The sequence below is a fragment of the Macrobrachium rosenbergii genome, chromosome 17 (assembly GCF_040412425.1).
Source record: "Macrobrachium rosenbergii isolate ZJJX-2024 chromosome 17, ASM4041242v1, whole genome shotgun sequence".
Taxonomy (NCBI): Eukaryota; Metazoa; Arthropoda; class Malacostraca; order Decapoda; family Palaemonidae; genus Macrobrachium; species Macrobrachium rosenbergii.
The window spans coordinates 13,983,277-14,010,264 of NC_089757.1; the positions used below are offsets into that span (position 1 = coordinate 13,983,277).

At 37.6% G+C, this 26,988-nt stretch overlaps 1 protein-coding gene across 1 annotated transcript in view; it reads left to right on the forward strand.

Annotated features, from left to right (window-relative positions):
* The window catches only part of LOC136847558 (tudor domain-containing protein 3-like), a 75,340-nt gene that overhangs the window by 22,425 nt on the left and 25,927 nt on the right, over window positions 1-26,988 (forward strand). The window contains 5 exon segments of the mRNA XM_067119282.1: window positions 9,756-9,925; window positions 10,337-10,549; window positions 11,451-11,588; window positions 20,836-21,073; window positions 23,018-23,150. Coding sequence (XP_066975383.1) covers window positions 9,756-9,925; window positions 10,337-10,549; window positions 11,451-11,588; window positions 20,836-21,073; window positions 23,018-23,150 — 892 coding nt within the window.

A 26,988-nucleotide genomic window follows, 5' to 3' on the forward strand; every position in this document is an offset into this window, starting at 1 on the left:
AATCCAGACTTTCTTGAGGCAATGTCACAAAATCAAGAGCGTATTTTATCCAGACCGGTTAATTTATTATGGATAATCCTCCTTCCTGCATAATCATGACCAAGAATGTAATACAATTCGAAGTGGGTTTTAACTTAGTTAGTTGTGAAAAATTATCATCTCCCTCTTGAGGAGAGTATTTTTCAACAGAATGTAGATGAAAGTTGCACTTCAAAATTTATCGGAACAATAAAAATTTTCAAAGTATTTTTTAATCCTAAAATAATAACCAAAGACTTTTATCATTTTACCTGCCTCAGCCTCTCCTCTTTGTCCCAGATGCAGAAAGGAAAAAGTGTTTAAATGAACAAAACAGGGAGGGAATTCCTTCACATTAAAATGGTCATGAAGGTAATGGTCAACTTGTTACAGTACCAAGTTTTAACAACCATTTCCAACTGATACGAGAATACTCCTACATACAGTAAAGGCTTTGTTTTTTATTTCTGGGAAAAATACTTTTACCTTCAAAAAAAATTTTTTAGCATACTTTTGGAGTAGTAATTCTTGTTCACCTCTTAATATAACTAATAATCTTTCTGTATAGTGTGTATATTAGATATATATTACCGTGGAGAGTTTTTATCACTATAATTACTTGAATTTTATTGATTTACTTTATTTAAAAATTTGATTATTGATTTACTTTATATAAAAATTTATTGAAGTTTGTTAATCATAGTTTTCACTTATACAACTTACCCGGTAGTTACATATAGCTGTCGTCTTTGACGTCACGGCAGTATTCAAATTTCGCGCGCTAGCGCTTATCGTTACAAAGGTGATCCCTCTACCCCGCCCTCTATCGGGTATCGGGAACCGCCCCAAGAACACTTCATTAGTTTTTGCCGTGCGAACCGTAATACGGTTCTGCTGCTGGTAGTATTTCTCAACAATTCGAACTTCTAATTCCTTTTTGGTGAAGTACTCGGTTTGTTGTTTTTGCTGGCGCTAGTTATTGCTTGAGAGTTATTATTAGTTGGACTATTATGTCTGATTCTAGTTCTAGTGGTATCCGGTTTTGCAGCAAAGGCTGCAAAACCAGGCTTGTTAAGCTTAGTCTAGATCCGCACACTTCGTGCTTTTCATGCAGGGGGCAAAAATGTTCTGCTGATTTGACTTGTAACGAGTGTGAACTTCTAACTTTGTCTGACTGGAGTGCTTTGGGGAAGTACATGAAGAAGCTAGAAAGAGATAGGATTAGGAAGGCCTCTTCTAGGTCTTCGAGGTCAGGAGGTAGTCAAGAGGTTTTTGTAAATCCTATTATCCCTGCTCCCCTGTAGTTCCTGTAGTTTTACCTTCCCCGGACACCGTTTCTCCCAATCCTGATACCGTGTCAGTCCTTAATGCGTTTATGTCTTCCATGCAGAAAATGGGGACAATTTGCATGGTTAGTAGACCGCAGTGATAATGTGAGTGTTGTGCCTTGTGTAAGTGTTGTGGAGGAGGAGCTTCTCGGCCCATTCACGCTCCCAGGTCTAGGCCCTGTCAGGCTCCCAGGTTCCAGGGAGAAGGCATGCCGAAAGCCGAAAGGAGGTGAGTGGGACCTGCTCCAGTTGTTGCCCCCTCAAGCAGTCCTGTTGCCGCTTCCCAGGCTGCTGGCCCTCACCACCGAAAAGGTGAGGAGCGGAGAGTGTCTGTCGAGTGGATCCAGTTGGAGTTCCTCCCGCCTAGAGGTTGGTTTTTGCGACTCTTCTAGACCTTTGAAGAGGTCTCGTCTGCTTTCTCCATTGAAGATTCCTAAGAAGAAGGCTCTTCTGGAGGATCCTTCCCCCTCCTGTAGCTTTTGGGCAGAACCTGGAGAGGCTTTCTTCGTCGGACTCGTCTCATTCGTTATCGGGCGGATCCTCCCTATCAGACGATTACATCTGAGAGGCCTGCTCCTTTGGCGCCAGCGACTCCTGTGACTCCTGTTCCTGTGGCGCCTGCTCCAGCATTCGATGGACCTCAACAGCTTGTGATTGACGGAATTAACGCCCGTTTGGACTCGATTTTACAACTTTTGTCTAAAAATCAAGTCTCTTCTTTGGCTCCTCCTACGATGCCAGCGGCGCCCACCTCAACTCCTCGTTCTATCGCCCGGTAGCGCGCCGCTGCGCCCCCGTTGGCGCCACCTTTGGCTGCTGTGCCGATTGCGCCCCTTTGGCGCCTCCTGATACCAGCGGCGCCCGCCTCGACGACTATGTCTGCGCCCGTAGCGCCGCCGCTGCGCCTTCATTGACGCCTCCTGTCGTTGTGGTAACGACGGCCCGCTTTGGCGCCACCTTCGTTGCTGTATCAACTGCGCCTCCTTTGGCGCCTCCGATGGCTCCTCAACAGGCTCAAACTCTTTCGGTGACACAGCAAGAATATGTCACTAGCCTTCCAGCCCCGCTCGTGTAACTCAAGTCTCAGTTCAAGGAGACTTGGATGAAGATGTTGTCCAGCTGGACTTATCCCCAATTTCTGACGAACTCCTCTCGGGCTTAGAGGAGCAGTGTAAGGAGGAGAAGTCTCCGCAACTCTCTTCCTACAAGAAGCTCTTGAAGTTCTTTATTGAGAACTTCCTGATTCGTTCTCGCCTGCGGCTCCTCCGTCTCCTGGGTCCCAGTACAAGAGGGACAAGGCTTCTGTTTCTTCTTCGGACTTTACCAAACTTGTCCTGTCCGTCTCGGCAAAGAAAGGCCTTAAGAAGATGGATGCGTGGCTGGCCGAGAAGAGGGAAATTGGAAAGAACGTCTTCTGTCTTCCCCCTCCTCGCTCGTTCCTTCCGTAACCGGAGTTGGTATGAGACTGGGGAAATGTTTTCCTGGGTGTGGCTGCCTCCGCACAGGGGGACTTCTCCAGTCTCATGGATGCCAGTAGGAGGACCGCACTTAATTCTGCGAAGGTCTTCTTTACGTCCTCCGAACTGGATCAAGTTTTCAAGAGCGTATTTCGGACTCTTGAAATTGTGAGCTTCCTGGACTGGGCGATTGCGGCCTTAGCCAGGAAGATTAAGGATTTTAATCTTCCTTCCGAGCTCTTGGATGATGTGGTAGGAGTAGTGGATTGCATGGATAGGGGCATCTGCGACAGTGCAGTAGAACTGGCCTCTTTATTTACGACAGGGTTCTCAAAAGAGGCAACTTTGGTGCTCCTTCCTAGCAAAAGGTGTTTCTTCAAGCCAGAAGTCGGCTCTCTTGTTTTCTCCTTTAAACAAGGCTCATCTGTTTCCGCAAGAGTTAGTTGCTGCAATTTCCCAGGCATTAGCCCAGAAGTCAACCCAGGATCTTTTGTCGCAGTCTGCCAAGAAAGCGAAAGAGACCTGTGCTTTCTACCGCTTCTGTGCGCGGTGTTTCGTCCCCGCTTTTCGTATGGACAGTATAAAGGAAGACCCTCTAAACGTGTTTTTGGCAGGGCCAGAGGAAAAGGCAAAGCCACGCCTAGAACCTCGACGGCCCCAGAGAAGAAATGAACCTTTTGTCCTCCATTCAGCTGTAGGAGCCAGACTGCAAAGGTTCTGGCAAGAGTGGCAACAGATCTCGGCAGACCCTTGGACGATCCAAGTTTTAAAAGAAGGATATGCCATCCCCTTCCTTTCCAAACCTCCTTTAGTGGAGGCTCCAGTTTCTTTACAGGCGTACTCGCACAACTCCGCGAAACTAGACGCCCTTCGCTCAGAAGTCCGAGCCATGCTGGAGAAGGAAGCGATAGAACAGCTTCATGCCCCTCTATCTCCAGGTTTCTACAATCGTCTGTTCCTGGTTACGAAAGCATCAGGGGGATGGAGACCCGTCCTGGACGTGAGTGCGTTGAATGTCTTCATTCAGAAGACAAAATTCTCCATGGAGACAACTCAGTCGGTCTTGGCGTCTTTACATCAGGGGGATTGGATGGTTTCGATAGACCTCCAAGACGCTTATTTTCACGTCCCGATACATCCAGCTTCAAGGAAGTTCCTGAGGTTCGTCTTCGAGGGACAGGTTTATCAGTTCCGTTCCCTCTGCTTCGGTCTGTCGACAGCCCCGCAAGTTTTCACAAGGATCCTGTTGTCAGTAGCCAGACATCTTCACCTGGAAGGAATTCGAGTTTCCATGTACCTCGACGATTGGCTGCTCAAAGCTGCTTCGAGGGAGAGCTGTTTGGAGGACCTATCAAAGACTCTTCAATTAACGAAGTCTCTAGGCCTCATTATCAACGAGAAGAAGTCTTGCCTTACTCCCAGTCAGCAGATTGTCTATTTGGGAGTGAGTCTGGACTCTCAGACTTTTCAGGCTTTTCTGTCCAACCAACGGATAGCCTCATGCCTGCAGAAGATAGACGACTTTCTGCAGAGGAAGATTTGTTCCATGAACGAATGGATGAGCCTCGTGGGAACCTTAACTTCAGTGGAGAAGTTTGTAAAACTGGGGCGCTTAAACCTGAGACCACTGCAGTTTTACCTGCAAGAGAAGTGGCCCAGGAAACAGTTCCCGGACTCCTTCACATTCGCCATTTCGGAAAAGATAAAGGAGTGCCTCCGGTGGTGGAGGTCAGAAGGAAGGCTGTCACAAGGACTTCCTCTTCAGCTTCCGAACCCAGACCTAACTTTTTTCCGACGCCTCGGACAAGGGCTGGGGAGCGACTATGGGGACAAAAGAAGTTTCGGGCCAGTGGCAAAGAGAAGAGAGAAACTGGCATATCAATCGAAAAGAACTAAAAGCGGTTCACTTAGCCCTGTTAGCCTTTCAAAAAGAAGTGGAAGGCAAATGCGTCTTGGTCCAGGCGGACAACACGACCGCTCTGGCATACATTCGAAACAGGGGCACTCACTCGTGGTCCTCTACGAGACCTCGAGGGAGCTTCTAGTTTGGACGGAGGAGATCGGGACCAGACTAGTAACGAGATTCATTCAAGGGGGAGAAAAATGTAGCAGCGGACCTTCTCAGCAGAAAGAACCAGGTCCTATCCAACGAGTGGACTTTACATCCCCTAGTTTGCAAGGAGCTTTGGAAGATATGGGGACGTCCGCTCATAGATCTTTTGCAACCGACAAAACGACTCGGCTGCCCCTTTACTGCTCTCCAGTTCCAGACAACAAAGCGGTTTTCGTGGATGCAATGTTCATGGACTGGTCGGACCTGGACCTGTATGCCTTTCCCCGTTCAAGATCCTGCGGCAGGTAATCTCGAAGTTCTCAAGCCATCGAAACGTAAGGATGACTCTGGTGGCTCCATTCTGGCCGTCCAGGAGTGGTTCCCGGACCTTCTAAACCTACTGTCAGACTTTCCGAGACTTCTGCCAGAGAGACCAGATTTACTCAGACAGCCGCACTTTCAGAGGTTCCACCAAAACTTGTCCGCTCTTCATCTTGTCGCCTGCAGACTGTCAGGAGACTCATCAGAAAGAGAGGCTTTTCAAGAGAGGCTTCGGAAGCTATCGCGAAGCCAAGAAGAGAATCCTCCGACAATGTTTACCAGGCGAAGTGGACACAGTTTAGGTCCTGGTGTCGAAGAGAAGGCGTGTGTCTTCTTCTTCGACGTCTATAGCCCAGATGGCCGATTTTCTCTTGTTCCTCCACAGAGAGAAAAAGCTTGCTGTACCTACCATTAAAGGGTATAGAGCCATGTTAGCTTCGGTCTCTTTCGACATAGGGGTCTTGAAGTGTCTTTGAGTCAAGACCTTTCAGATCTGATTAGATCATTTAATACGTCAAAGAGAGACCAGAAGAGACCAGTGGCGTGGAATCTTGACGTAGTGCTGAGATGGTTACGGTCTCAGTTCTTTGAACCGATGGCGAACATCTCCTTGAAGAATCTCACGAAAAAGACTCTTTTTTTGGTAGCTCTGGCTACGGCCAGGAGAGTAAGTGAGCTACATGCGATTGACAAAAGAGTAGGCTTTGCTAAGGGGAAGGCAGTATGTATGTCTACTCTTGGTTTCTTAGCCAAGAAACGAAGACCCGTCTAGACCTTGGCCAAGAGAGTTTGAAATTAAGGACCTTTCCCAATTGGTCGGTCCCGAAGAACCCGAAAGGTACCTCTGCCCTGTGAGAGCTCTCAAGTTCTACGTTCAGAGAACGAAGAAGCTCAGAGGTCCCAATGACCACCTCTGGTGCTCGGTTAGAGATCCTTCGAGGCCTCTCTCTAAGAATGCCCTTTCTTTCTTTTTGAGAAGCCTGATAAAAGAAGCTCATGAGCAGTGTGCTGACTCGGAGATGAGTATTCTTAAGGTAAAAGCGCACGAGATTAGAGCGGTTTCGACTTCTGTAGCCTTTAGCAGAAACTTATCTGTGAAGGACTTGGTTAAGTCCACCTTTTGGAGATGCAAGTCAGTGTTTGCATCGCATTATTTAGTGGACGTGCAAACTGTTTTCGAAGAGTGCAGTACGCTGGGGCCCTTTATTGCGACTGACACGGTGTTGGGGGAGGGTGAAAAGGAGTCCGCTCCTTAACTAACATTTTCACCTTGGTGTTGGGGTTGTTGTTTTTTGAAGGTTGCCTGGAGATACATGATGTGTTAGTATCTTCCAGTTTTTAATCTTTGGTATTGGTTTTATGGTAATGTTAGGTGATCCTCGTTTAGTTTTTCGTTGTACTGCGCCTGATCAAGGGCATCAGACTTGTCCGCACGCAGCCATGTTCTCTACGGCAGGTACTGTTTTTATTGTGTCCGACACACGGATCCCTTATATCCTCTCGGCACAATATAAAGGCCAGCAGACTACAGAGGCAGTAACCACTGAGTCAGCTACCTTTAAAGGTAAGGAACCTATGTCTAACTTGTTGCAAGTAGATAATTCCAAGAATTTTATTAGCTGCCAGTGCCCCACCTCCTCAAGGTGCCAATCAGCTATATGTAACTACCGGGTAAGTTGTATAAGTGAAAATGAAATTTTTATGATAAAATAACGTTTCACTTATACTTACCCGGTAGTTACATAATCATAACCCTCCCTCCTCCCCTCACCTGGGCAGTTGGGCAAAAACTTATGAAGTGTTCTTGGGACGGTTCCCGATACCCCGATAGAGGGCGGGGTAGAGGGATCACCTTTGTAACGATAGCGCTAGCTAGCGAAATTTGAATACTGCCGTGGCGTCAAAGACGACAGCTATATGTAACTACCGGGTAAGTATAAGTGAAACGTTATTTTATCATAAAAATTTCATTTTCCATTACCATAATTGAATTGAGGAGGTTGTATCAATTAAGAAACTTTAGTTGCTAATGGTTTTCAAATGGCTGCTATTGAATGTTTCCATCTGGAGGACATTAGATGGATAGCTTAAGCAGTAATATGCCACTCAAGCACTTTGTTTAGGTTCTTCTACCACTACCACATAAGCTTTAGTTTTGTTGCTTCAGCCCTGGCTTGGGTGAAGAGAGCCACAGTTGGTTGAGAGATAGGAGCTGTCATAAGTATACAAACCTTAAGGACAGGACACGTTCCACAGTGAGAAGATATATTTATGAGAGCATAGGTCTCTCTTGTCATAATCTTTAATATGAGGTGTCCAGTAGAACTTGATCCTGACAACAAACCTTTTAGTAGGTACATAGCCTTAACCAGGTCAAGTAGGAGTTTAGAAGCCTTTGGGCATTTTAGATCTGAACATTATTTTCTCATAACAGCAGAACCCCAAGACTTCCAAATAAAACAAGAGACGAAGGCCAAAGCGATAGCTTGTCAAGTCAAATTATGTGCTAGAACAGTCTGAAGCTGACATTACATAGTTCTTAACCAGTGTGAGTGAGTGGGGAAATAAGCAAGAAGAGCAGGGTCTTGGTTAGTTCCCCTGTTAGATCTGGTCTTGGATGTCATGGAACCTCTTTTTTTTTTTCCATTTCCCCTCTGTTGTTTGTCATTGGAAGCATTGCACACAGGAAAGAGACTTGTATGGTTACTCAAGGTGATAGATCCCCCTAGCCACATCCTAGTTGTTGCTTCTGCCCTATCTTTAAATCTCATAGTCTTGTAGACTGGATGGTTACTGTAATCTTATCCATTGATATGCAGAGTAGTCAACTGGTAGTTCCCTCCTGTATGGGTCTCCAAGTTTCATGTCATTAGTTGGTTTGAAATGTTAGTTGTAACCCAACAGATCTTATCATCAGTAATTAAGAGCTGGTTGATGTCAGTCTGAACCAGCAAGTTTGGGGACTTCTGTTCTCATGCTCATTGTGTGGTAATCCTCTTCCTTCCTCTTCATAGGAGCTTTGAACTTCTGTCACTGTTTGAATTTCATGTGAAGAAGGGTGAAAATGCTATGAACTTGGTCTGATTTGATTGCAGTTCTTCAGTAGTCATAACTTCCTGAAGACAGAATGTTGGTTTTTATCTTAGTTGCTTGCTACTTTTAGTCCCCAGAATATTAGTTTGATCATGTTCTTAATGTTTAGACTGGCCCCAAATATTCTAACATCAAGGTCTCTTATCAAAATGTGAGAAAGGCAGTGGGGAAGTTAGATTTGCATAAGTTTAGTCTTGTGCAGAATGATCCTTTTATTTTGCATAAGTTTAGCCTTGTGCAGAATGATCCTAAAGGGCTAAATTCACTTGCATCATTCATTTGGGCAGGAGTTTCACCAGTAACAGATGATGGTTGGGCCACAAGATGTTATGATCATATAGCAACCAGAGGAGGTAGTGAAGGCCTGGAAGGTGTGGTGGATGGTCTTGGTGCTCTGACAGGTTCCAAAAAGAGGAGTGGAATTAATGGATGGATTGGGATAACCAGAGATACAATGAAAGCCAAAGCTTCAGTGACATTTCTGGCTAGTTAAGAAATGAAGAGGACTGGGAGGCCTTCATCTTCTCAAGAAAATAGGATGAACTGAATAGACTTTGGTTGCAAGGATCAACAGGAGGAAGAAGAGAATCAGCATGGGCATGACAACAAGGGATGGAGGAGGCAGATCTTAGGTTGACATTGACTTTGTCTGATTCAAGGCTGAAAAGAAATTGTGTTTTGCTCATTTAGCCCATGCACTTCTCATTCTGGCAGTATAGTTTAAGATGGGAATTTACTCTTTATATCATTATCATGAAAATATAACCTATGTAACACATACATTGTTAGTCAGCATCTATGAAGTAGATGCTATGTATAGGCAACTCGGTTATTCGTAGCAAAGAAAAATGGTTTTTGGATATGCTATGTGCTGAAAAGTCCTTATGAAGGTGAAGAGCTTGAAAGGATTTGAGAAACACGGTATTCCAAAATCAGGAATACAAAATCAGTGAAGCAAGAAAGATAGCAAGGTGTGTGAAAAGAACTAGGAAGGTACTTGAACTGTGGATGGAAACAAAGGTAAATGGTTTCAACACAAAACCAGGAACATAAAGAAAGATAATGAGATAAAGCAATCCCACAATGAAAAAATTCCAGTATCAGGTCACCAGACCAAATTGTTATAATTAAATCAAAAGCAGATTAATATTCAAATGAGTAGGAATGAAACAGATGGTTGTATTCAGTCACAATGATTGAGAGAGGTTAGTGTTGGTAAAAGTATAGGTCAAAAAGAGACAGCAGTTGATGGAAAAGTTTTCCCATAGAGGTGATATCACCAACCAGTTTCGCCACTGAAATCAGCATTGGTAACTGAGTTATTTGAAATTGGGGACAATTATGCTTATCCAGGTTTAGAAAAATGCAGTCTGTAAAACATTTGTTTTTACCTCAAATGAAGAACTGATTTCCAAATTAATGAATGTGGTACGTTATGTTTTATATTAGAAATTATTAACGAGGAATTAGATTAACCTCTGAAATACTGTAATACCTTATTTCATGTTTTCAGTTTGAAAACTGCCCCTGGGACAAAAGTACGATTATCAGGGACGATAGTAGTAAATGGAGGATTTGTTCTATTGAATCCAAATAATATCAGTGTCATTGGGGGTACAGTTCAAGAACTTTTTGACAAATGGAAGCTTTCATCGGTATGTACTTTTTTTTTGTACGTTTTGATATATCCTGAACTTCATATACAAGTCAATAGCAGAGATCCACATTTGTTTCCAGGTTTTGATTCTTATTAGCTTTGAAATTTTAAACAAATAGTTGATAATGTCTAAGCAATGTAAGTCCAGTTTTTTCTTAAAATTTCTGTGTATAAGTGGAAAATTAGAGTAGATTATTAAATATAATATAAGCTTAAGAAGTAAATCATATCTGATACAGGAAAGCAAGGTAGAAGAAGAACAGGTAAACACACATTTGAAATTTTTTTTTTTTACGTAACAGACATCAGCCCACATAGGCACAAGATGAGGGTGGAGTGGGCAAAATTACACAAATTTGCAAACGTAATGAACCAAGCTATGACAGATTATTTTCTTAATGTCTTCCAGAGTGTTTCCAAGTTCAATCGGATAGTGCGAGCCACTGATGGTTCAGGACCCCCAGCTTGGGTGCCTTTTGGGAAGCGCATCGAGAAAAAGAATGCTGAGGAAATGCGCCACTTTAAATCACTAAAGGATACTGACAAAGATAAAGGGAATGATGAATTTGAAAGCCAGCGTAAGCAGGCAGTGAAGGAATTAGCCAAGGAAGGCCAAGGAAAGGTAAAATTCTGCACATTATATTGGGTATAAATGAACAGCATATTTTTAGACCCCTTGTTTGTAATACAATCCACTTTCCTAAAATGTGTGCTTGTAATATGAGTTACCTAACATATAACTTAGTCTGAATATTAGGAAATTTGCATGGGTACCTTAACACAAATGTACAACTGTCTAGCCTTCCAGTGAGTAATGAAAGCTATTGTAATGAAGACCCAATACCTGAAGTACAGACTACAGGACACTATGGTATTAATGACAACATATGTGCTGTTATTATGTAGTCATATTTCTAGAGTCATAGGAGTCTTTCAAAGATTTGTTCTTAAATGAAACAAATGTTAGAGCAAGATGAAGTTAAGATTTTGTAGGTAAATGGTAAAGTTGGTAAAGTATATGTGAAGAGATACTCAGTTTTGTCATACATTATTTTTATTTATTTTTTACGGACTCAAACTGAATATTTGTCAGAAATTTGTTCCACTTTGATTGGGAAATAATTTTCATTTCTAATAAATCAAAGAATGAGGGGAAAAATGTAAGGCAAAAAGGATGGTGGGGAAAACTACAGTGAGAACTCTTTATGTGGGTTATGCATAAACCATTGTTTTATATTTAATCTTCACTGGCACTGGGAGATCACTTTCAGAGCATAACTAACCAGTGTGCCCTGTCACCTTTGCAACACGCAGTTTTTATTTTAAAGTTAACTAGTGCATGTACTTCTTGGTTGGTTATAAATCTGTACTGTCGCCTGGTTGCAAGTACAGTACAGACAAGCTACTTTGGTAAAGGAATGATTTGTTTCACCTCATGGTTAGCAGATGATTTGATTTGCATAAACATTACTGAATTATCTGTAAGATGAAGAAAATTTCATATACTTAATGGTTGATTTCAGGTTTTTGGAGGAGGAAAGATGATGCTAGATGCCAATGTGCAGAAAGTAATAAATGCAGGATTTTCTCAAGAAGTAGCGGAATGGGCCTTGAGACATAACAAAAATGATCCTGTGAAGGCCATTCGTGAGCTCAAAGCTGTGAGTTACACATTATTATTTGTTAATAGTTTGAAAATGTATTAAGGGACATTGATGGTAGTTTACGAAATTTTATTATAATTTGGTACTTTGCTTGATAGTAATTCATGAATACAGGTTGACCATCACTAATCCGGCATCATTGGGACCTGGAGGGTGCCGGATTAGCCATTTATTAGGCTAGAATACACAAACCCAGTAGCTAAGCACCTCATCTTAGAATTAAAATATCCCATAAATCAGTACAAGTTGGTTAATAAAGAAAAGACAATTATCAAATACAGGTAGTGCTCAAGTTACGATAATTTGACTTAAGATTTTTTGAGTTTGCGATGGGGTTAGCAATTAATACTGATACGAAAATATTTAGGAAATATTTTTAGATTTCATGCAGGCGCAGGCAGCAAGAGAGACCAACTTACAATAGACCAACTTCTTTTCCTCCATCTCTTTATTCCATCTGCTAGTTAAAAAAGTAAAAGAGAATGATAAAAGTATTGTTAGTAACGTTATACTCTTGCGTAAATGCGTACAGCCATAAACAACCTAACAGGAAACTGTTGTTTTGCTAATAATTGTATCAGATAACAAATGTTTTGCATGTATTTCAACCATCGTACGGTAATACACAATTACTGTAGTTATGTTACAAATGACGTTAGGTACTGTACAATAGGACTGATATATTTTTTACACTATACCCTTATTCGCTTTGGAGAAAAGATCGGCAGGGAAATATACTGCTACAGTAACTTTAAGCTGCAAGTTGTAGCTGAAGCTGAGAAAACAGTGTTCAAGCTGCTAACGACTATAAATTATCGTGCATCGGCAACATGATGAAACTCGACTGTAAATAAAACTGGAGAGAATGTATTTTAATCAAAACTACTGGGCATGAAAGAATACAAATTACTACTGTTTTCACGCCGATAAAAGATAAATACGTAAAGCTCGTATTATGATGAAATCAAGAGAAAATAGCAAACGGAATCTTGATTTTTTTTACACAAAACAAACATCCCCCCACAATGGCCAGCCGCGATTCCCGCGAACGTCATATATTAACGAAAAAAATAGCTAAATTAATTTCACAACGAGACGTATTTAAGTTATATTTCAACTTAAAAACACTTCGTATAACGAAAAATATCCTTGTCCCAAATAAATAAAGTATCCATATTCATTTACGCTAACTAGAAGCAAGAAAAGCACTTTGAACTTAGTTAAATGCGGCGAAATAAACACTGCGATATCGATTCCCAAAACAAAACATTGATCGCAATTTATAATACAAAAGCAATATGAGAATATACACAATTGGAAACAATGTAGTGAAGCATAACTTTTTAAAAGATCCATGAAAAAGATGCACATTCGTTATGTTGATGTTTGTATAATACTGTTAATATGTGAATAGAGTTCAGTATAATGTAGGCTAGGCTACCAGTTTGTTGATGCAGCACACTGCGCCACCAAATCGAAGCGGCCGGCGAGCGAGTCAGCGCAGCGACCCGGGAAATTTGAAAATTAGTGTGGAAACATTAGAAATCACTCTAGCTGAAATTTGTGCCGGATTACTGATTGTTCCGGACTACTGATTGCCGGATTAGTGATGGTCAACCTGTATTGTATATTGTAAATAGTGTTGAATTGGTCAAGTGGTTGTATTTTTATGTTAATGCAATGTGTTGTGCTGTCACGGGACACTGACTGATCAAGTTAGGTACCAGAAATTGTTAATCAGAATATAATTTAAATATATAATTAGGGCTCATTTTTATTCAGAGGCGATTAAACCTAAGTAACCTTCATCAGAAGCAAGATTCTTAAAATGATAAAAACAGCAAGGAAATTATATAGAAATAAATATAATAGGGGAAATCAACAGAATATGAGGGTAAAAATTAAATTGCAGGTTTGTATACTAAATAGGTTGTTTTATATAGGTATATCACATATAGCCAAAAGGGTTCAACTTTCAGATCCAAAAGCATAGCCAAAAGGGTTCAACTTCCAGATCCAAAAGCAAACAAAATTGGCAATATGCTGATAATGTTTTTAGATACCGTATTCACCCATTCTCTCTCTCTCTCTCTCTCTCTCTCTCTCTCTCTCTCTCTCTCTCTCTCTCTCTCTCTATATATATATATATATATATATATATATATATATATATATATATATATATATATATATATATATATATATAATATACATATATATATTATATATATACAGTAAACCTCAGTATTCACGGTCTCACGATTCGCAGACTCCGCCTATTAGCAGATTTCTCTATGGAACATATATACTCATTATTCGCTGAAAATTCGCCCATTCATGGTATTTTTCACTGAGAAATATTCACTAATAACAGTATTTTCTTATATTTTTCATGACAAAATGCACTTTTTGTGGTAAAACTATTAAAATACTCAGGTACCCGGTTAATGCTCAAGTTACGATAATTCGCCTTCCGATAATTTGATTTTGCAGTTGGTAAGCAGTTAATATCAATACGACAATATGTATAAAATATTTTTAAATTTCCCGCAGGCGTAGGCAGCGAGAGAGACCAAATTACAATAGACCAACATCTTTTCCTCCATCTCTTTAGTTCCTCATTGGAAGAGTCGGTAGAGTTCTTAGCTAGCACTCTGCTAGGCCCGAGTTCGAGTCTCTGACCGGCCAATGAAGAATTAGAGGAATTTATTTCTGGTGATGGTGATAGAAATTCATTTCTCGGTATACTGTGGTTCGGATTCCACAATAAGCCGTAGGTCCCGTTGCTAGGTAACCAATTGGTTATTAGCCACATAAAATAAGTCTAATCCTTCAGGCCAGCCCTAGGAGAGCTGTTAATCAGCTCAGTGGTCTGGTTCAACTAAGGTATACTTTTTTTCCATCTCTTTATCCCATCTTCTAGTTAAAAAAGTAAAAGATAATGATAAAAGTATTGTTAGTAACATTATACTCTTGAGTAAATGCGTACAGTCATAAACAACTGAACGAGAAACTTGATTTGCTTATAACCAAATCAGATAACAACATCTGTTTTGCTTGTATTTCAACCATCGTATTTAGTAAACAATTACTATAGTTATAGTACAATGACGTTAATTAGAATAGGACTGATATATTTTTACATTACACCCTTATTCGGTATGGATAAAGATCAGCAGGGAAATGTACTGCTAAATTTAAGCTTCAAGTTGTAGCTAGAGTTGAGAAAACAATGCTCAAGCTGCTAATGACAGTGAATTATCGGGCATCAGCAACATCGATGAAACTCGACTGTACTTAAAATTGGATAGAAAGCATTTTGATCAAAATTACTGGGCATGAAAGAACACATTTTACTGCTATTTTTACGCTGATAAACGATAAATACGTAAAGCTCGTATAATGATGAAATCAAGTGAAAATAGCGAATGGAATCTTGATTTGTTTTTTACACAAAACAAAAATGCCCCCAAATGGCCAACGTCATGTATTGACGAAAAAAATAGCTAAATTAATTTCACAACGAGGTGTATTTAAGTTATATTACGAATTAAAAACACTTCGTATAACGAAACATAACCTTACCATATATAAATAAAGTATCTAGAGATTCATTTAAGCTAACCAGAAGGAAGAAAAGGGCTCTAAACTGAGTTAAACACAGCGTAAATGATTTGCAAACCAAAACATTGATTACTATGATCGCAATTTATAATACAAAAGCAATATAAGAATATATACAATATTATTGGATACATTGAATTAAGGCATAACATTTTAAAAGATCCATGGAAAAGATGCATATTCGTTATGTAGATGTTTGTATAATACAATATGTGAATGTAGAGTACAGTAAAATGTTGGCTATGCTACCGTATATGTATACTATATACCATAGTGTAGGCTAAGCTAATTCTTGTTTGTTGTTTAATTTCTCTTTGTATTGAATTTTCATAAGTCACTCTGCAGGAACCTCCAGAATTAGCTGATATTAATAATTACTATATCGTGTATGTATAGAGTATACTTTTTAGCATAGGCTAGGCTACCATATATGTTTACATGGTACTGAATACCCTAGTGTAGGCTAGGCTATATTCGAGATACGTTTTTTCCAACAAATGACAGGTTTTTTGGAACCTAACCCCATTGTAAGTAGGATAATACCTGCATAAGCATTTTTTTGTGTGTGTGTGTATGTGAACTATCAAAATAGGCAGTTCTGAGTGGTTTTAGAAGGGTGCTAGGTACTTGGGCAGGGGGGAAGTGTGGTACGCATCCCCCGCGAATACTTGGAGTGTACTGTATAGCATATCTAGTATATTCGCTAATATTTTCATGTTATTTTCATGACTAAATAAATTTTTTATGAAAAAAGAAAGATGTACTAATTTTCAAATATTAATATTAATGTAAAACAACAAATTATTTATAAAAAATCATTTACTTATTTTCAAATATTAATATTAATGTAAACACAGCATAATGTCAACAAAAAGTTATTGCACTTATAGAATCCATTTATACTGTATTATTATATTGATCTCTTATTATCGTAATACTGCCTGCTACCGAAAGAATTAGGAAAATAATTTTTTAGTTGCTGAAAGAAATGAATGTATTAATGGTATTATTTTTAATTTTATACATAAAAGTAAAATGGGTATACAAAGGTAAACTAATAACCTTCATGTTAAAGTAAAATAATTCAAAATCACAAAACAGCTGTTTCGATTCATTTTACTGATGTAAACATCTCCTCTCTCTCTCTCTCTCTCTCTCTCTCTCTCTCTCTCTCTCTCTCTCTCTCAGTACTGTACATATCCTTTAATGAAATATGAATTACTGTATCATAAATATAAAAAAGTATGTACATGTTATAATGATTTACCAGTTTTCAAATATTAATATTACAGTAATGTAAACAACAAAATATCAATAGAATGTTATTTCACTTACAGAATCCATTTATATTGTATTATTATATTGATCTATTATCATTGTAGTATAAAAAAACTGATCGTCCTGACATTTGTAATGTTTACATTCTCAGAATCAGCTTATTTAATCTACTACTGAAAGAATTAAGAAAATAATTTTTTAGTTACTAAAAGAAACGAATGTATTAATTTTGTGCATAAAAGTAAATTGGGTATACAAAGATAAACTAACATACTTTATATTAAGGTAAAATCCCTCAAAATCACAAAACGGCTGTTTCTTGATTCGTTAAACTGATGTAAACATACCTCAGTTCTCTCTCTCTCTCTCTCTCTCTCTCTCTCTCTCTCTCTCTCTCTCTCTCTCTCTCTACTGTACATATCCTTTAATGAAATATGACTTACTGTATCATAAGCATAAAATACAAAACTAAAACTCCAAGAAGTTCACAACACATACGGATGAGTGCTCACATACGTATGCACACGTTACCATTTTTTTTCCACTTTGCTTGATTTATTGTACCTTTTTTATTACAAGTTTAGTTGATTCTAAGTATTATGGTTAGCACACACAACAGTACACAAGAGAGTATTTTATCACTGTTGATTGCATTTATAATTTGGTGTTTTTTTCAATGCATATTTAAATATTTAGGTATAGTACATAACTCTTCTTGTGAATTCCCAATGTTTCCCCAATTACTGTAAAAAGAAAATGGGATAGCTTGAATACTGTTTGAGAGAATATGGCTGTTCCTGAAAATAGGGGGAACTTAACCCTTAAACGCCTATTGGACATATCATACGTCGACTAAAATTGTCTGTTGGGTGCGAGTGGACGTACCGCACGTTGACTACAAAAATTCCAACCTTCGGTCAACTTTGACTCGACCGAAATGGTCGAAAAACGCAATTGTAAGCTAAAACTCTTACATTCTAGTAATATTCAATCATGTACCTTCATTTTGCAACAAATTGGAAGTCTCTAGCACAATATTTCGATTTATGGTGAATTTTTGAAAAAACTTTTTTCTTACTCACGGGTGGTAACTCAGCCGAAAATTTCATAAATTCTTTCGTCATTTTGTCGTAATTTTTGCACTGTTCTATATTAGCCGTTACATAAAGTTTTATATATGAAAATGTGCACAATTTCATGTACAATACAGCAAAATACAACCCATGGTTGTAGATTTTATCAGTTTGGAAATATTTTCATATAAACCACAATAACTGCCAAAATTTCAACCTTCGGTCAACTTTGACTCGACCGAAATGGTAAAAAACACAATTTTAAGCTAAAATTCTTACGATCTAGTAATATTCAATCATTTACCTTCATTTTGCAAGCAATTGGAAGTCTCTAGCACAATATTTCGATTTATGATGAATTTTTGAAAAAACTTTTTCCTTACGTCCGCGCCAGAAATTCTTTAAATCACGTTGTCGTAATGTTTGCACTGTTTTATATTAGTCGTTACATAAAGTTTTATATATGGAAATGTGCGCAATTTCATGTAGAATACAACAGAAAATAACTCATGGTTGTAGCTTTTATCAGTTTTGAAATATTTTCATATAAATCATGATAACTGCCAAAATTTCAAGCTTCGGTCAACTTTAACTCGACCGAAATGGTAAAAACCCAATTATAAGCTAAAACTCTTACATTCTAGTAATATTCAATCATGTACCTTCATTTTGCAACAAACTGGAAGTCTCTAGCACAATATTTCGATTTATGGTGAATTTCTGAAAAAAAAAATTTTTCCTTCGTCTGCTTGCGGTAACTCGCCGAACATCTCAGAAATTCTTTTCGTCATGTTGTCATAATGTTTGCATCATTTTACATTAGTCGTTACATAAACTTTTATATATGAAAATGTGCGCAATTTCATGTAGAATACAACAGAAAATAGCTCATGGTTGTAGCTTTTATCAGTTTTGAAATATTTTCACATAAATCACGATAACTGCCAAAATTTCAACCTTCGGTCAACTTTAACTCGACCGAAATGGTAAAAAAACGCAATTGTAAGCTAAAACTCTTACATTCTAGTAATATTCAATCATTTAACTTCATTTTGCAGTAAATTGAAAGTCTCTAGCACAATATTTCAATTTATGGTGAATTTTTTAAAAAAACATTTTCCTTACGTCTGCGCAGTAACTCGTCCGAACATCTCTGAAATTCTTTCGTCTCGTCGTAATATTTGCACCACTTTATATTAGTCGTTACTTAAAGTTTTATATATGAAAATGTGCGCAATTTCATGTACAATACAACAAAAAATAACTCATGGTTGTAGCTTTTATCAGTTTTGAAATATTTCCATATAAATCACGATAAATAGAAAAATTCTACTTTTCGGTCAACTTTAACTCGACTGAAATGGTCGAAAACTGCAATTGTAAGCTAAAACACTTACATTCTAGTAATATTCAATCAATTAGCTTCATTTTTCAAGAAACAGGAAGTCTCTAGCACAATATTTCGATTTATGGTGAATTTTTGAAAAAAACATTTTTTACGTCCAGCGCGTTTAATTCATGTATCATTTTGTGATCATATTTTCTCTGTGTTGCTTTGATCGTTTTAAAATTTGTTATATACCAAATTCATCGCAATTTAGTGTACAATACAACTATAAAAAATTAACTCATTAGCTTTAACTGTTTTGCTTACAGCGCGATTTGTATACAATTATATACGAGTTTTTTTTTTGCTGTCATATATTCCAATATTTATATATGATAATGATATTTTTTTTCATTTCTGATGGTTGCATACTAAACTTCAGGCAATGACAAAAAAATGAGCCAAAAATGAACTCTTAATCTTAAAAACTAAAGCGTGCTGTGATTTTTGAAAAAACTTTTTTTCTGCTTGTAGCTAACTCACGAGAACGCCGCCGGCATACAGGAGACGTTTTTGTAAATAGGGCTTCGGCGTTAAAGGGTTAATTAGTTTTCACTTGTAGCTGTAAGCCATGTGTTTTTAAGGGTAATGTTGTAAGATGACTTGGAAATGATATTAAAGTGTTTTAGGATGATACATTAAGATATATTTGGTGTAGGATGATAGTTTAAGGTATATTTGGTGTTTGAACTATTAAAATAGGCAGTTATAAGCGTTTAAGTTATATTTGGTGCTGAACTGTTAAAACAGGCAGTTATAAGCATTTTTAGAAGGTGTAACAACGCGGATTTTCGCTTTTCGCTGGTGGTTGTGGTCCCTAAACCCTGTGAATACTGGGTGTCAGCTGTATACAGTATACAGTCAACCCCAGGTATTCGTGGGGGATGCGTACCACAACCCCCCCCCCTCAAATAGCTAAAATCCACGAATACTTGACACCACTCCAAAAACACTTATAACTTGCTTATTTTGATAGTTCAAACACCAAAAAACCTCCCTAAAAAGGCTTATACCTGAGTATCTTAATAGTTTTATCATAAAAAAATTGTGTATAAACGTTCCACAGAAAAATCTGCTAATAGGTGAAGCTGCAAATCTGGAACCGCGTTCGATTCTCCGACCAGCCAATGAAGAATTAGAGGAATTTATTTCTGGTGATAGAAATTAATTTCTCGCTATAATGTGGTTTGGATTCCACAATAAGCTGTAGGTCCCGTTGCTAGGTAACCAATTAGTTCTTAGCCATGTAAAATATATAAATCTAATCCTTCGGGCCAGCCCTAGGAGAGCTGTTAATCAGCTCAGTGGTCTGGTTAAACTGAGGTATACTTAACCTTTTTTGGAACAGCAAATTGGCGGGGGTCCACTATATATATGTGACCAGCTATGAATTATACAGGACAGGATGAAATGAAAGAAAACATACTGTATTGCTAATAATGTCTACTTAATAAAAATAAAAAAAAATTAAGCCAGTCAACACTATGCTGTTCTGTATTTTGGCATATTTCCATTTTGATTACTGTATTTTGGCATATTTCCATTTTGATTACTGTATTTTGGCACATTTACATTTGGATGCTGCACTAGAAGTTCAAATTGCTGGTGCATTTTTAAAATTTGTGTCAGATTCATGAACAGTATATGATAGTAATTATGTTAATAGTAAACATTTAATGACAAAGACATTTTTGTGGTAAATGAGTGAAAAATCATAAAAAAATATTGTCACAACCACTGAACACATATTTATATCTAAAGAAAATATCCTTCTTTTTTAATAAATATCTAGCCCATAAAAATTGTGCAATTTGATTCTCAGTGTTAAACTGGGAATGTATCCTTCTTGTATGTTGCAAAGTACAGTTTGTGTCTTTCAAAGTCTGCTAGTGGGCAGTCGGCTTCAAACGAAAGCAACTACAATAACAGAAAAACTGAAGATGATGGTGGTTATCGAGGACGAGGTGGACGAGGGCGAAATAGAGGTCGAGGGCGGGGCCGAGGAGGTGGAGGGCCAGACGGCAGTGATGATGATTACGAACCACCTCCCAACATGCCACGACCTTCAGGCCCTGCTTCACTTTTTGACTTTTTGGATTCCAAGATGATTGAAAAGAAAGGTGGGTTCATATATATTGGGTTTTGATGGAATTTCAGTGCTATTTATGATGAACTTTTATTTTATTTTTAACTTTCACACTTATTAAATTGAAGTCAGTTTCATTTGTCAGAAAATATTGATTTTCCCATGTTCAGGAAGTAAAACTAGGTTATTTATTGGAGGGTTGTAATTTTTCATTATTAGCAATTAATTGATTGATCTATTAACAGTGACCACCTTATTAATGAAAAGAGATGTGTTAGAACCAAGATAATATGTAAGGATAAGGACACAGTTGAGCTTTACCTGAAAGTCTCATGCTTTGGTTAATTTCTTTCAGGCATATGTCAGCATTGAGTAAAACCATAAGAGCTTTTGATGTTGTTCCACACATTATATCTTTGTTTTTCATCAATATGTTAAAGTTAATTATTCAGCTGTTAATATCAGCAGCTTCTCCAGTTGTTTTTATTCACATCTACATGAATTAGCATTACTGTACATACATTTACTGATTTTATTTAGATTGTTTGAATATGAAAAACAAGTATGGTATTTTTCCCCATAAATACATTTAAGTCCATTTTGGTCAAGTGCTGATGTTTTACATATGCTTTTGCCTTTTGTGTTTATAAAATTCTTTGTATCAGAATATGCCTTTACCTTTTGTCTTTATAAAATTCTTTACTAGAATGATTAAATAGAAGGTTTCGTGATTACTGGGTAGTTTTTAGTCACAAGAAAATTTCATACTCATCATCATTTCATGTAATACTGCATGACACAAAGAGCCTTTTTGAAATTCTGCAACAAATGTCACTCTTGTGCCTTATCTTCCTGTTTAAATGCTTTCTAAGTTTTCCAAGTTTTATTATTACTCCAGTTGAAACTTTTTCCATCTCCAGCCAATTTTTTCTTTTTAAAATCTGTGAGAAGGGCAAACAGCAAAGGTGAAATAACATGCTATTTTAATACCCTACTATTGACTACAATTTATGTGACAAGACTCCATCAACATTAACTTTGCTTTTACTTCATCCTTAGATAATTTCCATCAATTGTACATATTTAATGGTAGTGCCATAGTGATGCAAGGCCTTCCATAATATTTGTCTGTGGGTGCTGTCGAAAGCAGTCTTTTAATGAACAAAACCTGGCTTAATGTAATTATATGATTTTTGCAGTACCTTCCTTTCCTAAACCAGCTTGTTTATCTCCAAACTTAAATTATCAATTTTTTTCCTCCCAGGTGTTGAGAATAAACTTACAGAATATTTTCATTACAACCGACCTGAGTGCAATGCTGCTTCAGTGTAGTTCCCACATTCAGTCAAGGCACCTTTCTTTGGTATCTTAGTTGTGATTTCCAGTTCCCAATCATGAGACTTTGTTTCCTTATTCTATATTCTGCAAAAAGTGTAGGTAATATTAAAGGTGCCATTCTGCTTCAGCTAAAAATGTCTCTGCAGTGATTCCATTATTCCGTCATAAATTCATAGAGGACTTTATTTAACAATAGTTCTATTTTTCAGTTTATTCCTCTTGTGTTATTTTGGATAGGATTGAATATAGTTTTCAGTGTCCGTGCATTCCTTTTTTCATTTCAGATAAAAGCTTTTTTTTTTTTACTGATATTTTTGTCATTTTAATTTTTGTTTCAGTTTTATTTGCAGTCATAGGGTACACTTTTTCTTGTATGATTATCAAGCAATTTTTTGGTGATTTTTACCTAGATTTAGCTATTTTGATTGAATGGTAAAGAAATTATCTAATGTACAGTAGTTGCATGTTGATTGTATTAGATTACTAACTACTGTTATATCTTTATTTAGCACTGTGGTCTGATTTATTTACCTAAAAATAAGTATTACTGCCCATGGTGTGCTTGTAACTTACATTATATTACACATGAAGAAATATGAATGTCAAGGATTACAATAAGGATTTATAACTTATTTTCCAGAAACTATAAAGTTTGCTGACCCTGTTCCGGATGTACGTGGGCCTGCTAATCACAGAGGTCGTGGAGGACGTGGATTAAGAGGAAGGCATGGTGATGGAAGAAATGATATGAATAACTCATCTGTAAATGGAAGGTATTGTAATTGGAATTCAAAAGGGTGATATTTTATAAGGGATATAATTGTAACATTTGCTCTGTAAATATTTTGTCATACAGTCACCACCCTACTTATGGAGATTTGTGTTATGAACATTGAGAGATATGAACAGACAGGGTCACAAGTTAAAATTGTATTTGGAGCACTCCCCTTTGCCACACGTAAGTTAAAATTTTGCCCCTCACACCTATTCTGCTGGTAAGAAGTTTTCCAAAGAACAGAAGAACACAAGGAAGAATAACCTGTTCCTTTAACCCCTTCCCTGATTATCACGAGTAATCTTGTGATTAACACGAGAATACTGATTCGTACTTGTAAAATATTCTTACTTATTTGCATCTTTCTGATGTAACTCGTTCTTTGATGAATTCCCATTTTCTATATTTGCTCTTCCCATAGGAAACTCTTAGTATGTATTTTTGTCAATAAGATGGCAGTGTGCATTGTTTACTTAGGAACTTCCAGTGTCAGATGCTGCTCTTGTGAAATTCTCTCCAAGTTCATAACTTTCAAAGGATGGAAAAAATACTAAATTTTGAATGTTGTATGAATCTAAATTCTATTTTCTTCTTTTTACCTTTCTAACTTCCAGAGTAATTTTTTTTTATAATACTGCATGATTTAAAAATCAGTGAAATTTGTATAACCTAACTCTAGAATGTAAGCATCAACAAAAATCATGCACTGCATATTATAAACCAACTTGGGAACAATTCAAGATTTTAACAGCTGTCCGGAATGTAACTCGTTCGTAAGTCCGGTAGTGACTGTAAATTGAAATTAACCTAAATGAAAGCCACTTGATCTCCATGCATTGCATGGGTGTTACTTTTCATTGTAATACAGTGTCTGTTATTCAAGACTACTGTGGTTTGGAGATGAAATTCAAGTTTGATTAAGTAATCCATGATGATATAAGCATACTGTATTACAGTACTTGATGAGACTGTAGAAGCATACTGTATAGTCTTTGTAGAATGGAGGCAGTTGTCTGTTTTAAGATGCAAGTCAGTGGAGGATAGAAAATATGAAAAGATTTCCACAATCATTTGTTAATTTATATAAGTAAATTGCCAAGTAATTACGTAGCTATTGTTCCACTATGAATGGCAGCTTAGATTCAAAATTTCGCCGGTAATACTTCGATAGTTTGTGTAGGTGATCAGCCCGCCCCACTCGCGGGTTATGCAAGGAACGACTTAGCAGACAATTGTCATTCGTTTCTTGCCATTCTTGGTGTCAACACCCAGTCTGGCGGCAGCTTTTTCATTATTTTTCTGGTCATATTACGTGATTTTGGTAGAGGATACCTAAATCAACCATTGGAATGCATATATTGTAGCCTTCAGCTGAAATCTTTCAGGATAAGTTTTTTTCTTATTTTGTTTTTTACGTTGATTCAGTCATCTACAACCCGCCACTTAATGTCGCCATTTGCATTTATGGTTTGTTTACTGGTCAGGCTACTGGCGAGCCGCCAATAATAGTTTTGCCTTAAAAGTAATTTTTGGCTGTTACAACGCCATTATAAACAGTAAGTTGTTGTATGTTATGCCTTTTCATTAGGCCATAACTTTTACAATTAAGATTTGTTTACCAAACATTAGGCCACTGGTACCAATAATAGTTTTGCCTTAAAAGTAATTCTCGGTTGTTACATTCCATTATAAAAAAAATTGTTGTATGTTACCCTTTTCACTAGGCCATAACTTTTACAAATTATAATTTGTTTACTGAGCATTAGGCCACTGGCGAGCTGCCGATAATAGTTTTGCCTTGAAAGTAATTCTCGGATGTTACATTCCATTATAAAAATAAATTGTTATATGTTACTCCTTTTCATTAGGCCACCGAGAATAGTTTTGCCTTAAAAGTAATTCTTGGATGTTACGACATTCCATTATAAAAGTAAATTGTATGATACGCTTTTTCATTAGGCCTTAACTTTTGCAATTTATGATTTGTTAACCAGCCACAGGGATTCAGTTATGTAATTACTTGGTAAGTTACTTATATAAAAATGACATTTTTATAATAAAATAAAGTTTTACATATACTTACCAAGTAATTACAGAATCGGAGCCCACCCTCCTCCCCTCTGATGGACATAAGGCATAAAATGAATGACGGTTGTCTGCTAAGTCATTCCTAATATTCTGTTAGTGGGGCAGGTTGATCACCTTCACAAACTATCAAAATGCTACCCGCGAAATTTTGAATCTAAGCTGCCATTCATAGTGGAAACAATAGCTATATAATTACTTGTCATTTTTATAACTGCTTGAGGCCTTTATATCTTGAGGTTTTGGTCCATATAAGCTCTGAGCATGTATTCCATCCAGGTAAGGATTGATTATTTGGCAGCCACTTACTAACTTTTTACATATTATTAAAATCGATATACTAATTCAAAATTTGGGACATCAAATTTATTTTCATTTTTGAACCTGATACTGTATGTGATTTTGATTGAGTTTGAAAATTGTAATTTAGTGCATTGCATTTAGATGATGCAAATGAAAATCTTGTCACATATATAGTTAGTAGGTTTAAATTGCTTGAATTGTTTTTAATAGGTATAAACCTGATTTACTTTTGCTAACTCTGCTTGTGACAGGAAATAATTATCTAAAGTTGAAGAAACTACTTGAAGAGGGTTTCCAGGGCTTGTTATTATCGAATGACTGAGATCTGCTCAGTAAATGGGAATCACTGTCTTCTTTCCAGTTAGTGATTCATTGTAGGTTGGATCAGAATTCACAGTAGACCCGTGATGACTTCAGCAAAAGTCATCTGTTTTATCCTCTATGTAAATATCCAATTTGAGTGATGGTTCTATATTTATGTAATTATACTTGTTTAAAGTAATTGCATGTTCATTCACTAATACATATTTAGAATCAGATCATTTGTCTTGTTATAATATGAATATCAGTGGAGAAATGTGGTTGAACCTTAATAGTCTTATTCTTGTTTCTTGAAGTTAGAGTACACACTAAGGAGATTTCTGTTGGAGGATTATGATCTAGTCTTAACTGTTACTCTTATTAGTGTTCCAAATTGACTAGTCTCCGACGTTCCCGACAGAAATTCAAATTTCGCGGCACACGCGACAGGTAGGTCAGGTGATCTACCATACCCGCCGCTGGGTGGCGGGAATAGGAACCATTCCCGTTTTCATGTCAGATTTTCTCTGTCGCTGGTTCCGGCAACATCTGTTGTTGGTTCCTTCTGCTTTGATTTTCATTTTTCGCTTGCTGAGGATTATTTTGGACTGACCTTTGGTGACGTATTGGATCTTTGGCTTGGCATACGCTTTTGTGGACTGTTTTTGATTTTGGCTTTGGTATTTTCTTAAGAATGTCTGATCAGAGTGTTGCACCGGTGTTTCGTGTGTGTGTAAGGTCTGATTGTAAGGTGAGACTACCGAAAGCTTCGGTAGATCCTCATTCTGTGTGTTCGAGGTGTAGGGAGAATGAATGCTCTTTTGAGAACACGTGTGTTGAATGTGAGAATCTCACTGAACTGGAATGGAAGGCGTTAAACTCTTATGTACGCAAGTTGGAGAAGGACAGAGTTAGGAAGGCTTCTTCCAGAAGCGCTAGTAGGTCTCTTTCCAAGGAGGTAGATTTAGAACCTAACACTCTTCCAGATTCTCCTGTCACTCCAGTTGTTTCAGCTCCTTCACCCTTCGTCGAACCTGTGGATTCGTCGTCGGAGATGGCTGCTATGAAGGCTACGATCCGCAAGATGCAGTTGCAGATGCGCGCTATGGAGGAAAAGAAAGTGAGAAGTGATAGTGATTTGTGTAGTG